The 13,077-nt window shown below is 48.6% G+C and overlaps 1 protein-coding gene and 1 long non-coding RNA gene across 2 annotated transcripts in view; one reads left to right on the top strand and one right to left on the bottom strand.

Moving 5' to 3' along the window:
• Crybg1 (crystallin beta-gamma domain containing 1) overlaps positions 1-13,077 on the top strand; it is a 260,270-nt gene that overhangs the window by 181,643 nt on the left and 65,550 nt on the right. The window contains exon 3 of the mRNA XM_045154300.1: positions 7,860-9,271. Coding sequence (XP_045010235.1) covers positions 7,860-9,271 — 1,412 coding nt within the window. The remainder of the gene's footprint in view (positions 1-7,859; positions 9,272-13,077) is intronic.
• Positions 7,589-8,677, bottom strand: LOC123462118. Its single transcript, XR_006638117.1, has 2 exons — positions 8,559-8,677; positions 7,589-7,929 (listed from the first exon to the last, which is right to left on the bottom strand). It is a non-coding gene; the product is annotated as an uncharacterized LOC123462118 (long non-coding RNA).

Raw genomic sequence — 13,077 nt, 5'->3', positions numbered from 1 at the left:
CAGCAGTATCAATGTGCACAAAAGAAAACTGCAAATTCTTGTTTTTAAAGATAACTTTATTTTTTATTCTCTTTTTCCATGTGTGTGTGTGTGTGTGTGTGTGTACCATGACATACATGCAGAGGTTGGAGGACCAAGGTGTTGGTCTTCACCTTCTAAGTAAGGTGGGCAGAAGGCACACAGTAGAAATCTAACTACAGAGGAGGGCCTTTGCAAACATTCCCTTCCTAACAGCTTATCAGCAAGACTGGGGGAGAAGGCCCTGGCTCTGTGGCCTATCCTAGATTTAACACCCCAAACCCAAAGCTCACTTTTAGATGACTCTCAGGATTTTGGTTCTTCATCTGCTGGGCTTACCCCCAGGAACATGGGAAGTAAACAATTTTTGGCTAAAGAAACATGAAATCTGCATATAATTATGGGGGTATCCTCCAAGGTGAGACTTGGACTTGTTCATGAAGGGGGTATCCTCCAAGGTGAGACTTGGACTTGTTCATGAAGGGGGTATCCTCCAAGCTGTGACTTGGACTTGTTCATGAAGGGGGTATCCTCCAAGCTGAGACTTGGACTTGTTCATGAAGGGGGTATCCTCCAAGCTGAGACTTGGACTTGTTCATGAAGCGGGTATCCTCCAAGCTGAGACTTGGACTTGTTCATGAAGGGGGTATCCTCCAAGCTGAGACTTAGACTTTTCTCTGGAGAAACAGGGCATTCCGAGCCCTTTTGCTGTTCTGAGATCTTCAGGGACTGACCCCTGGAGAAGCCCACATTTCTCTAGAGATGAGGGAAGAGCCTCTGAAATGACTTGAGGACCCCTGTTACACCATAAAGACCTGTACATATGTCCTCAAACCAGACTGACTGTGCCACACACTGTATTTTTGTTGTTTTCGGAGGAAGCTTTATTTGTAAAACAAATTATTAGTACATCAGTTACATGTAACAAGTTACGGAATATACTTTATAAATTTTATTTACTTATAGAGAGATGCAGAGAGAAAACAGAGAATGGACATGCCAGGGCTTTCTTCCACAGCAAACAAACTCCAGATGCGTGTGTCACTTAGTGCATCTGGCTTTATGTGGATACTGGAGAATTGAACCCAGGCTGTCAGGCTTGACAATCAAGCACCTTTAACTGCTGAGCCATCTCTCCAGCCCACATTTTTAATTAATTAATTTATTTGCTTTTATTATTTTGAAATAGGGACCCATGTAGACCATGCTGGCCTCAAACTTACCATGTAGTTGAGGATGGCCTTGAATTCCTAATCCTCCTGACTGCACCTCCCAAATGGTGGGGTTTCAGGTGTGTACCACCATGCTTGGTATTTTTTGCAGGTTTTTTTTTGTTTTGTTTTGTTTTGTTTTTTCGAGGTAAGGTCTCACTCTAGCTCAGGCTGACCTGGAATTCATTATGTAGCCTCAGGGTGGCCTTGAACTTTTGCTTGTTTGTTTTCTGAGGTAGGACCTCGCTTTAGCCCAGGCTAACCTGGAATTCACTAGATAGTCTCAGGCTGTCCTCAAACTCTTACCTCTGCCTCAGGAGCTCTGGATTTAAAGGCATGCCCCACCCCATTGGGCTTGTGATATTTTATTTTATTTTATATTTTATTTTATTTATTTTTTGAGGCAAGCCCAATAGACTGGCCTGTGTGTAGGTATGGGGGGGGGGGACAGAGAGAGAGAAAGAGAGGGAAAAAGCGGAAGGGAAGGAGAGAATTGGCCTCCAGCCACTGCAGTTGAACTCCAGACTCATGCGCCCCCTGGAGCACATGTGCAACCTTACATGCTTGTCACTGCACATCTGGCTTACATGGGACCTGGAGAGCTGAACATGAGTCCTTAGGCTCCAAAAGCAAATGCCTTAATTGCTAAGCCATCTCTCCAGCCCTGTTGTTGTTTTTGAGACAGGATCTCACTATGGAGCCCTGGCTAATCTGGAACTATGTAGACCAAGATATTCTAGAAACTATGGCCATCCTCCAGTTTCTGCTTCCTGAGTGCTGGGATTACAGGTGCATTCCAAGTACTGCAGCCTCATCCTCCTGAGTATCCCGGGTTTCTTGTGTGTGCTTTGTGTGCTACCGTGCCCAGCCAGCTTACTTTTTTTTCTTTTTTTTTTTTTTTTTCGAGGTAGGGTCTTGCTGTAGCCCAGGCTGACCTGGAATTCACTGTGTAGTCTCAGGGTGGCCTCAGACTCATGACGATCCTCCTACTTTTTTGCCTCCTGAGTGCTGGGATTAAAGGCATGCGCCATCATGCCCAGCTCAGTTTACATATTTTAAAATATATTTTATTATATATTTGCAAGTAGAGAGAGAGGGAGAGAGGGAGGATGGATGCCAAGACCTCTTGCTTTTGCAAACAAACCCCAGCCACATGTGCCACTCTGTCCATCTGTCTTTATGTAGGTGCTAGGGAATTGAACCCAGGTTGTGTGGCTTTGCAAATAAGCAACTTTAACTTCTGAACCATCTCCCCAGGCCCAATTTACATTTGTTAAGTGTACATTTGAAAGTTATGCACACAAGTGAAACCTTACTGGTGCAGGATTTGGGGTTCAGGAAGGGTCCCTCAAGTTTATGAACCCCAATTTTGGGTCCTGTCCTACTTGGTAAAGATGGACTCAAGAAGGATAAGCTATGAATGATTAAGTTGATTTAGGGAGAAGTTACAAATTGTGAGGTTTACTTAAGGGAAATGGGGATCTAGAAAGGCTAGAGCAGAGCCATGAGCATGTGGAAAGTGGAAAACTTGCACTCAGGTGGAAAACACTGCAGTTTGTAAGTTTCATTCAAGAGAAATGGAGGCTTTGATGGAAAGACTGGAGCAGAGCCACAGGCACGTGGAAGATAGAACTTAGCCGTCTGTATATGTCGGGAGATTTCAAAACATACGCATAGCATCTGCCTTATGCTTCCCTCTGGAAGGAAGTTCAGAGGGAAAACAGTGGGAGCTTCAGGCAGAATAGCAGAGGGAAAATATCAGAGGAGAGACCAAGACATTCAGATGAGAAATGAGTAGTAAAAAGAGTTGTACCCGTGGCTACCCCAAGTTTGGAGAAGTGACACAGGTAAGATGTGGAGTATGAGGGAAATACACAAGTGGTGGATTCACAGACAGACGGACAATCATACACGTAATTAAAGTGAGAAGTTACCTCAGTCTATAAAGCAGACCAAGAAACAGTATTACGCTCTTCCCCTCCACCCAACAGGCTGGGTTGGGGGAGAGGCCAGACTCATGTATACCCCAGTGTCCAGAGCCAGGAGAGGGAGGTACAGGAAGAAGGCCACAGTCCTTAGAGTATAGAAAATGTACTCCTTTGTCAGATTCGGGTACATAAGGGGAAGATCCAATTGTGTTGTAGATGTGGAGGGCAGACCCCAGAGCCAGCCCACCTAGGTAGTATGCTAAACTGTGGGTAGCAGGGGCACTGTAGCCACTTGTAGACGAGTCTTCATCAGACATAAATTCCATTCCTGTCAAGGGTTTTTGGTTTTTTTTTTTTTAAGTTTTTCTGGCTAATTTGGGTCCTGGGGAGTCGAACCTGTGTCCTTTGGCTTTGCAGGCAAATGCCTTATCCCCTAAACCATCCCTCCAGCCCCCCTTTTTTTTTTAGTTTTTCAAGGTAGGGTCTTACTCTAGCCCAGGCTGACCTGGAATTCACTTTGTAGTCTCAGGGTGGCCTTGAACTCAAGGCAGTCCTCCTACCTCTGCCTCCCAAGTGCTGGGATTAAAGGCGTGCACCACCACGCCCTGCTCCTGCCGAGTTCTAATGTGTCAAGGAGGGCTGGCATGTGGGGTGGCGTCTCCTGTCCTCTCTGGGCCTCAATTTCTAACTGAAACTGCCTGAAAAAAGCTAGCTCTCTCCTATTTATTCTCACCACCACCATGATCAAAATATAGAACATACCCTATCACCCCCAAAAGTATGTGTCTCTTCCCAATCCCAATCCCCTGTCCCCTACTCCTTGTCCTCAGGCAACCATTGTTCTATTTTCTATCATTACATATTGGATTTGCATTGTTCCAAATGTCATATACATGCAACAGTACAGTGTGTAGGTAACCATTTTGAGTCTGGCTGCTGCTTTCTTCTTTTGTGGTACTGGGAATTGCGCACATGCTAGATAAGCCCCCTTCCTTGTTTTTGCTTTTTGTTCGGGCTTTTTTTTTTTTTTTTTTTTTCTTTTGAGGCAATGTCTTACTCTAGCAGCCCAGGCTGACTTGGAATTCTGTAGTACCAGGCTGGCCTCAGAAATCCTCTTACTCTGCCTCCCAAGTGCCAAGTCTTAAAGGCATATGCCACCATGGCTAGCTAGGTAAGCACTCTTACCACGGAGCTTCCACCTCAGCCCCTGTAGCTAGTATGATGCTTTTGAGATCGACCCATGCCATTCATGTTTCAAACCTTTTGTCTTGATGAATAGTATTCTTTCCCATTGACATACCACAAGTTGTTTATCCGTTCACCAATTAATGGACGTTTGAATTGTTTCCAGTTTGGGGCTTTTATGAATAAAATTGCTATGAACATGTTTACATAAGTAAACAAGGCTCTGAAATTCTAGGACATTCAACAGAACAGGCCACTGATACATAAATAGGCCTCCCCTCTGAAAGTAGGAGAAGACAAGTAGAGAGCTAAGTCGATGAGCAATTGATTGTTTTGTAGAAAAGCAACTATAACCAAAGCTTAAGGGTGGGGGTGGGACGCCTTTACTAAACTAAGCAAGGAGGACTGCTGATTGGGCATCTTTACAGCATGGGAAAATGGGTTGCAACATCATTGGCATGACAGAGTAATATATACACTTAGTTGCTTTATTTTGACAGGAACTGGAATTGAGCCAATAGACTCAAGCCCATTTTTTTTCTGTCTACTTTTTCAAGGTATGTCTGATGGCATACTCAGGAAAAGACACAAAGAACCCTGTATTCCCAGTCAGGAAGATTTTCTGGCTACAGAGCTTTGGACAGGGACACATAACCTTGGCACATAGGCAGTAAAACACTTACTCAACTGGCATGGTAGCACACGCCTTTAATCCCAGCTCTCAGGAGGCAGGGGTAGGAGGATTGCCTGTGACTATGTAGTGAATTCTAGGTCAGCCTGGGCTAGGGTGGGACCCTACCTGGGGTGGGGGTTAGGTGGGGGACTTACCTTATAGGCTGTTGTTGAAGGACAAAATGACAATCTATATAAATCACTTAGCAGTGTCTAAGGCATAAGGAGGGCTCAGTAAATAAGTGGTATTCTTTAAAAGTCATGTAACACTTTTTTTGGGTGGTTTTTCGAGGTCGTGTCTCACTCTGGCTCAGGCTGACCTGGAATTCACTATGTAGTCTCAGGGTGGCCTCGAACTCTTGGCGATCCTCCTACTTCTGGGATTAAAGGCGTGCGCCACCACGCCTGGCCATGTAACACTTTTGACTTGTGAAAGAATGCAGATGTTTCCTTAGGAAGTCAGACTATTTCAGTGTTTTCCTTAAGCCATCTCTTTCTGTATTGTTTATATAACTGAAGAAATGGTTAGGGTTTAGAAGCTGTTTGCCTCAGTCACAGGAGATGCAGATGGGTGTGTTCCTGTTGTGGGCGCTCCAAATACCCTGCCAGGTGCTTCTCAGGCGGCAGTAATCACGGGGGTGGGGTGGGGGGTGGGGTGGGGGGGAGGGTTGAGTGGTGAGTTTGATTCCGGGGGTCTTCCCCAGGACTTCTGACTCTGCTGCAGGGGTGGCCTGGAGTCTGTTTCAGGCCCTCCTTAGGGCCTCTTAGCACCTTGGTGCCCTCTAAAAGAGGCTACTGTGGTGGGTGAGATGGAGTTGAAGGGGTTTGGTTTGAATCCTGACTTCATTGCTCCTGCCCCGCAGCACACTTTGTCTTTGTCTCTCAGACACCAGCAGCTGCCTTTCGGTCTCCTTGGTGGTGTAACAGCATTACCTCACTGCGCTGCAGCAGTCCCGGACTGCCAGCGCTCTCTATTTCCCACGATGCCCCATGCCCATTTACAGCACGCAACAAATACACGGTGGAGTAGCGCAGCAAATGCTCTATACCAGGGCTGGGTAATTAGCTCAGCCGATAAAGGTGCTTTCCTACAAACCAGGGTTTAGTTCCCCACATGCACAAAGTGGCGCATGTGTCTGGAGTTTGTTTGCAGTGCCCATTCTTATTTTCTATTATTTATTTATTCATTTATATTTCTGAGAGAGAATGAATGAATGAGTGAATGAATATGGGTGCTCCAGGGCCTTCTGAAAACAACTCCACACACACGCGCCACTTTGTGCATGTGGCTTTAAGGGAGGTACTGAGGAATTGAACCCTGGGCCATCAGGCTTTATAAACAAGCGCTTTTACCCACTGTGCCATCTCTCCAGACACCATTCTCATTTTTCTCTCTTCCTCTCTCAAATAAATAAAACATTTTTATATTTAAGAGAGAGAGAGATATAATGAATGCACTACGGTGTTCTACCTCTGCAAACTCCAGATGTATGCACCACTTTGTACATCTTTATGTGGTACTGAAGAATCGAACTTGGGTCATTAGGCTTTGTAAACGAGTGCCTTTAACTGCTGAGCTCTCTCTCCAGACTCAGATAAAATATTTTATTTTATTTGAGAGAGTGAGAGGGAACACACACACACACACACACACCACACACACACACACACACACACACACACACACACACACGCGGCCGTGAAGGAATGTGCTCGCCAGGGCCTCCAGCCACTGCAAAGGAATTCCCGACATATGCGCCCTCTTATGCATCTGGCTTACGTGGGTCCTGGGGAATCGAACTGAGGTCCTTTGGCTTTGTAAGCAAATGCCTTAACCGCTAAGCCATCTCTCCAGCCCCTCCCCTTTTAAAAAATTATTTAGATAAAAATTTTTAAAGCACCCTAAAAAATAGTCTCTATGGTCTTAAATGTTCACCTTACTGCTCATGTAGGGCTCGGCTAGCACGTGGTGTGAGTGGAAGGGACTGGGGACCCTCGCTGGGGCTGGCCTGCTGCGTGGAATAGCCGGGTGTTCGCACCAAGCCCGGTTTCCCGCGGGCGGACTCAGAAGGGCGGGGTCTCACCTTCCCCCGCAGGTGTGCTGGGTTTGCAGGCTGCGTGGGCGGGGCCCTCGGACTGACTCGGGCCTCCACTGCTGGAGGCCCGCGCTTCCCCACTCACCTCCGGGCACTAGCCCAGGTGGTCCCGGGGTGCTGGGGACCGAAGCCCCAGGGTGGTCGGGGCTGACCCGGGGTGAGCGCGCCGCTCCGAGGGCGGGCGTTTGAGCGCGGCGCGCCTCTCCCATTGGGCCGCTCCTCCCGCCGCCGGGCTGGGTGGGCGGGGCCGAGCCGGCTCCTGCACCTGGGCGTAAAGTTAACTTTTGCCACAAATAGTGGCGTGCAGGTGTTTCCCCAAGTTTTGCTGGAGGCTGCTGGTAGTCCTTCCCGGTCCCCTCCCCAACCCAGGTGAAAGAAAGGGAAAATTCTGCCTGGAGACCAGCCCGGCGGGCATGCGCCGGGGCCCTGAAATTGCATCTTCATTCAGGGAAGAAGTAAAAGCTAGGGAGAGCTGGGAATTGTTTACAGTGCATGCCATTATTTGCACCATTCGATTCTTTTCTTTAAACACAAGTTATAACGAAAGGAAATGTTATTCTAAAGAACGGAGCCTCGAAAACTTGTGTTTAAGAAAAACATTTGCTTAAGTTCGTTTTGTTGGAAAGCCCCTAAGGACATTGCGGGTGTCAGTCCCCTGTGGCCTCTTGGGTTCGTAGCGGTCGGTGATCCACCACTCGAGGCAGGAACGAGTCTCATCTTTTCTCTCCCTGTCCCGGTTTCTTTTTCAGTCCAGGGCACAGCCACCAGATGACAGCAGGAGGAAGCCAGTCTTAGGGAAGCTGGGCACCCTGTTCACGGCTGGAAGGAGGAGGAATACCAGGAACGGGTTAGAGGGTCCCACCGGCTCCAGCCTCAAGTCAGCCTCGGCCAGAGACTCCTGCAAAGTCCCCGAAAGCGAGAGCGACAAGAGTAGAGCCCCGGGCATCCAGCCGCAGCCCCAGGACGCCGACGAGGCGGGGTGCCCCCAGGAGGAGCCCCGGGAGGCCGAGGGCGGTGCGCCGGCCACCCCTCGCGACGCCGAGCTGTCACCGTGCGAGAGCGGCAGCCTCGTGGTGGCCGCGCAGCCGCGCCACGACAGTGATTCACCCCAATTAGTACCTGCGCAGGCAGGGGGGGAGACCTTCCCCGATGCCGCCACCGCTGCCAAGCGGCCGCATTCCTCCGCCGAGAGCTGCTCGGGGCAGGAGAGCGCAGAGACGCCCGGCCGCGGTCCGGCGCAGGACGCTTTGCAGGGTGCCGGCTGCCTGCCCGAGGCGGCCGGGGGTGCGCGGGGCGTGCCGGGGTCGCCCACGGCCGCGCGGCTCGCGGGAGAACCGGGCGAGGACCCCGGCGCAGCTGCCCGCTCTCGGGAGCCCGGGGACCCCAGCCAGCCCCGCGAGGGCGCAGCCCGCGCGCAGCCCGCCACGGTGCTGACCCTGGACATCTACCTGAGTAAGACGGAGGTGTCCGCGGGGGACCAGCCGGCCGTGGGCTCTCCGGGGGCCGAGGATTGCGACGATTCGGACGACATGGAGAAGAGGTCGAGCGGCCGCAGGTCGGGCCGGCGGAGGAAGTCGCAGAGATCCGGCGAGTCCCCGGCCGCAGACGCCGCCGCCGGGTCGCCGGGCCGCGCCACCCCGAGGGACGACGCGGCGATCGACGACGAGGTGGCGCCCGACGCGGCCGCGGAGCGGGGCTCGGCGGAAAGGAAAGCGAAGTCCGCGCGCGCCGCGCCCGACGGGGGCGTAGCCTCGGCCGCGGGCCCCGAGCCCAGGCCCGGCCCCAGAGGGCAGCCGCGCGCCGACCGGCCTCCGCTGGCGTCGCCCACCAAGAGGAAGGGCCGCGCCCGCGTCCCCGAGGCGGCAGTGCCCAGCGCGCCCGCCACCCCGCGGGCTCCCGCCAAGGAGTCCCCGCCCAAGAGGGCGCCCGCCGCCGACCCCGCGGAGGACCTGGGCCGCGTCGTCCCCCGCGAGCTCACGGTCAAGAGCAGCTCGCTGCTGCCGGAGATCAGGCCCGAGCACAAGCGGGGCCCGCTGCCCGGCCACCTCGACGGCCGGGGCCGGGAGCCGGGCAGGTCGGCCGCGGCCTCCGAAGCCGAAGGCTCGAAGCCCAGGAACCATTTCGGTGTGGGCAGGTCGACGGTGACCACCAAAGTGACCCTGTAAGTAGCCGCGGAATTGGTCTCTTTAAAAATTAATTAATGTATGTATTTGAAAGAGAGAGGGAGCGAGTGTGTGTGAGCGCTCCAGGACCTGTTGCCACTACAAATGGACCCCAGACACGTGCACCGCTTTCTGCATCTGGTTTTATGTGGGTACTAGGGACTCGAACCCAGGTCATCACGCTTTGCAAGCAAGCACCCTGACCACTGAGCCATCACTCCAGTCCCAGAGTGGTAGGTGTTAAGGTGTGCGGGGAAGAGTGGGGGAGGGATGCTTGGAGAGCCCGGTTCTTTGTAGTTGTAGCTCTGTTTTCTTTTTTTCCGGAGTGAAGGAGCAGTTTAGAGAGTTAAGATTTAAGATGATGACACATGTGGCACGCTGCTTAGTTAATTCATATTTTCATTGTTTTGTTTTGTTTTTCGACGTGGGCGTCTCACCTTCGTCGGCTGGTTTGGAACTCACTCTGTGGTTCCAGGCTGGCCTTGAACTCGCGGTGACCCTCCTACCTCCTCCCTAGTGCTGGGATTAAATGTGTGTGACACCACACCTGGCTAATTCATATTTTAATATAAGCCCAGAGTTAAATGGGTGTAAAAATAGGATATCCCTTGAGGCTCAGTGTTTACATTAATAATAGAGATAAGACTTCCTGGCTTGATATAAGGTAATTATGCTCTTTATCCAAAAATGTTACATGGGCATTCCAAGATAAGATATTTTGAAATGCAGCATATTAGGCTCATTATGGCCCCTTAGCTTTGACATGGTGAATAAGAGGATTTACAGAACTTCTTTTGGAGCATGGCACATTGCTGTCTTGAAGCCTAAGGGGGTCTTATTTTAATTTTTGTCTTATTTTCTTCCTTTCTGAGATGTTTGGGAGCCTGCTGATATTTTTGCTCCTTGGCTGAAAGTTAATTTTGAATTATTAAAGTGATCTCTCTTCTCACCGAAAATTATTTGCTAAGTGAAAAGTGAGCGTGCTGTTAATGATTTTGTAAATATTTGCTGAGAGCCTTTTGTGCATGGTGTGGAGGGGATTGTCCTACAGCTCTGATTCAGCATGTGGCCCTGGAACCGTTGGTGGCCCCAGCTGGCACCCAAGAAGTACAAATTAAACAAAGATGTGAGGCGGTAAATGAAAGCAAAGAGAAAGTGTGCAACAGCCCACGGGGCTTTCACCATTTTAAAGGCGGGGAAGTGCAGGGGAGAAGGAAGTCACTTGTGTTTTGGAGCTGCTGGGGCTGACTGCTCGATGGTGACTGACTTGTGCAGCTTGGACTGGGCAGAGAGGGCATTATGAAAGTGAGAACTCGGGAAGGGTGTGGTGACATATGCCTAATCCCAGCACTAGGTAGGCAGAGGTAGGTGGGTCGCTGTGAGTTCTAGGCCAGCCTGAGATTGCATGATGAATTCCTGGTCAGCCTGTGCTAGAAGGAGACCCTACCTTGAAAAACCAAAGGAGGGAAAATGAGAACTCAGGCTTCCCTCAGTGCAGAAGACAGTTAAATGCTCACATTTTCCCTACATTGAAAGGATGATTGACACAGCATTGTCTTTCTTGAACTGAATGGTTTCATTCTGATTGAGCTTTGGAATAGGAGGTTTGTAGGGAAGAAAGTTGAGGAAATGTTAATGAATAACCCCGGAGCCCTTTGGCCTGGCAGCTGTTTACTGGAGCAGTAGGTCTGCAGCCCCAGTGAATGATGCTCTTTATTTGCATGAGACCATGGTGACCCAACACTGAAACCTCCAGAGAAAAACATGGACCGGATTAAGTACTCTTCGCTGGCCTGCCAATCACACACAGCAGTGTGCACGGTGGAGTGCTAGGAAGACACTGCAGGCGGGGGAGACAGTGCTCCTCTTCTCCCAGCTGCTTCCTACCACCGCGAAGCCAAGCCGGAAGTCCTAGATTCCTCAGCACTGATTATTTTCTACCTAATTTTCTCTCTTACAACCTAGGATATTTAACTTTGCTTTGCACAGTGCTTTATACAGGGTGACTTGGCAGACTATTGAAATGGAAGGTCAGTAATTCCATCTCCTCCTTTGACTCATTTCTGTTTGACTGATAGGGATTTCAGACCCTTTGATTCTTCCTATGACTGGTTTATATAAAGATGTTAATCAGATTTTTTGGGGGGGGGGGAGACAGAGTCTCACTCTGTAACACAACTTGGCCTTGAACTCAAGGTGATCCTGTCTCAGTCTTCGAAGTTCATACCTGTGTTTGAGCATTTTTTTTTTTTTTTTAATTGGGGACTGGGCAGATGTTTCAGTGGTTAAAGGCACTCGCTTGCAAAGTCTGCTGGCCAGGGTTCAATTCCCACACCACCCACATAAGCCAAATGCAAAAAGTGGTGTCCCTACACACACACGCCCACGCACATATACACAGACACACAAACTAAAAATAGACTGGGCATGGTGGTGCACACCTTTAATCCCAGCTTTCAGGAGGCAGAAGTAGGAGGATTGCTGGGAGTTCAAGGCCAGCCTTGAATTCACATAGTGAATTCCTAGTTAGCCTGAACTAGAGTGAAGCACTACCATGAAAAACCAGAAAAAAAAGACAATATGATTGAAGACTTACAACAACTATATGACCTGAGAAATATTTATTATGTAATTACATGTGTTTTTATGATGCTAGAAGTATTAGCTATCTACCAAGTGTTAAATGTTGAAATCCTTAAAAGTATGTTTAAAATAGGGAGGAATTTCCTTTTATAATATAACCTTGGGCTTTTAAACTCCCTCTCACATTATCTAATGAAGGTATTACAACATGAATTACAGGAGTCTTCCTTTTAATCAGTCTGAACTAGGTTAATTGCAGTGACTCTTGGTATTAGAACTTAATAACGCAGAAAGTTTGGTTGTAAAAGGTATTTTGATCTCGGTGCACATCTTTAATGTGCAGATGTGTTTCCTATCCTTAAGGTAGCAGTTGGTTCACCTGCAACATTTTCCATTTGCATCATAAGATAAATACACTTTGATGTCTGACTTGAGTACTGCTCCTTTAACTGACTGGTAATAATTATTTTTAATATTCCCTTGTATGTGACCATTGCTCATTCATTGATACAGCACTGATATCATCTCACTGGTTTTCAAATTTAATCTTGAAATTGAAGCTAATTTTTCTTTTTCTTTTCTTTCTTTCTTGTTTTTTATTTTATTTTATTTTTCCCTGAGACTTGGTCTCACGTTGCCCAGGCTTGAACTGCTGCTTCCATCTCTCAAGTAGACCACCCAGCTCAGCTTTCAATTTTGCTTTTCTGTTTAAGATGTGGGCCTAAAATAAGGAATTCTAAATACTTTCTGGAGACAATGGAGAAAGCAATGCCTGGAGAAATTTATGGGCATATGATATGTCAAACAATATTTAAGTATAATTTTTAAATACTTATTTTTTTATTCATTTATTTATTACAGACAGAGAGAGAATGGGCATACCACGGCCTCTAGCCATTGCAAGTGAACTCTAGATACATGTGCCACCTTGTGCATCTGTCTTATGTAGGACCTGGATAATCAAACATGAATTCTTAGGCTTTGCAGGCAAGCGCCTTAACCGCTAAGCCACCTCTCCAGCCCTAAGTATAATTTCTTTAAAAAAATGGAAATTATAATCTGGGGAGGTTTTGATGATATTTATACTAGGCTTCTCATCTTTTCCAGGAGGATAAGATATCCTGTACAGAATATTTTTTAAAAATTTTATTTATTTATTTGAGAGGAAAAGGCAGAGAGAGAGGGGGGGGGGATTGGTTGACAAAGAGAGGGAGGGAGAGAA

The sequence above is a fragment of the Jaculus jaculus genome, chromosome 7 (assembly GCF_020740685.1).
Source record: "Jaculus jaculus isolate mJacJac1 chromosome 7, mJacJac1.mat.Y.cur, whole genome shotgun sequence".
NCBI lineage: Eukaryota > Metazoa > Chordata > Mammalia > Rodentia > Dipodidae > Jaculus > Jaculus jaculus.
Note: the sequence above shows the minus strand (reverse complement) of the source record. Positions and strands in the feature narration are given on the sequence as shown.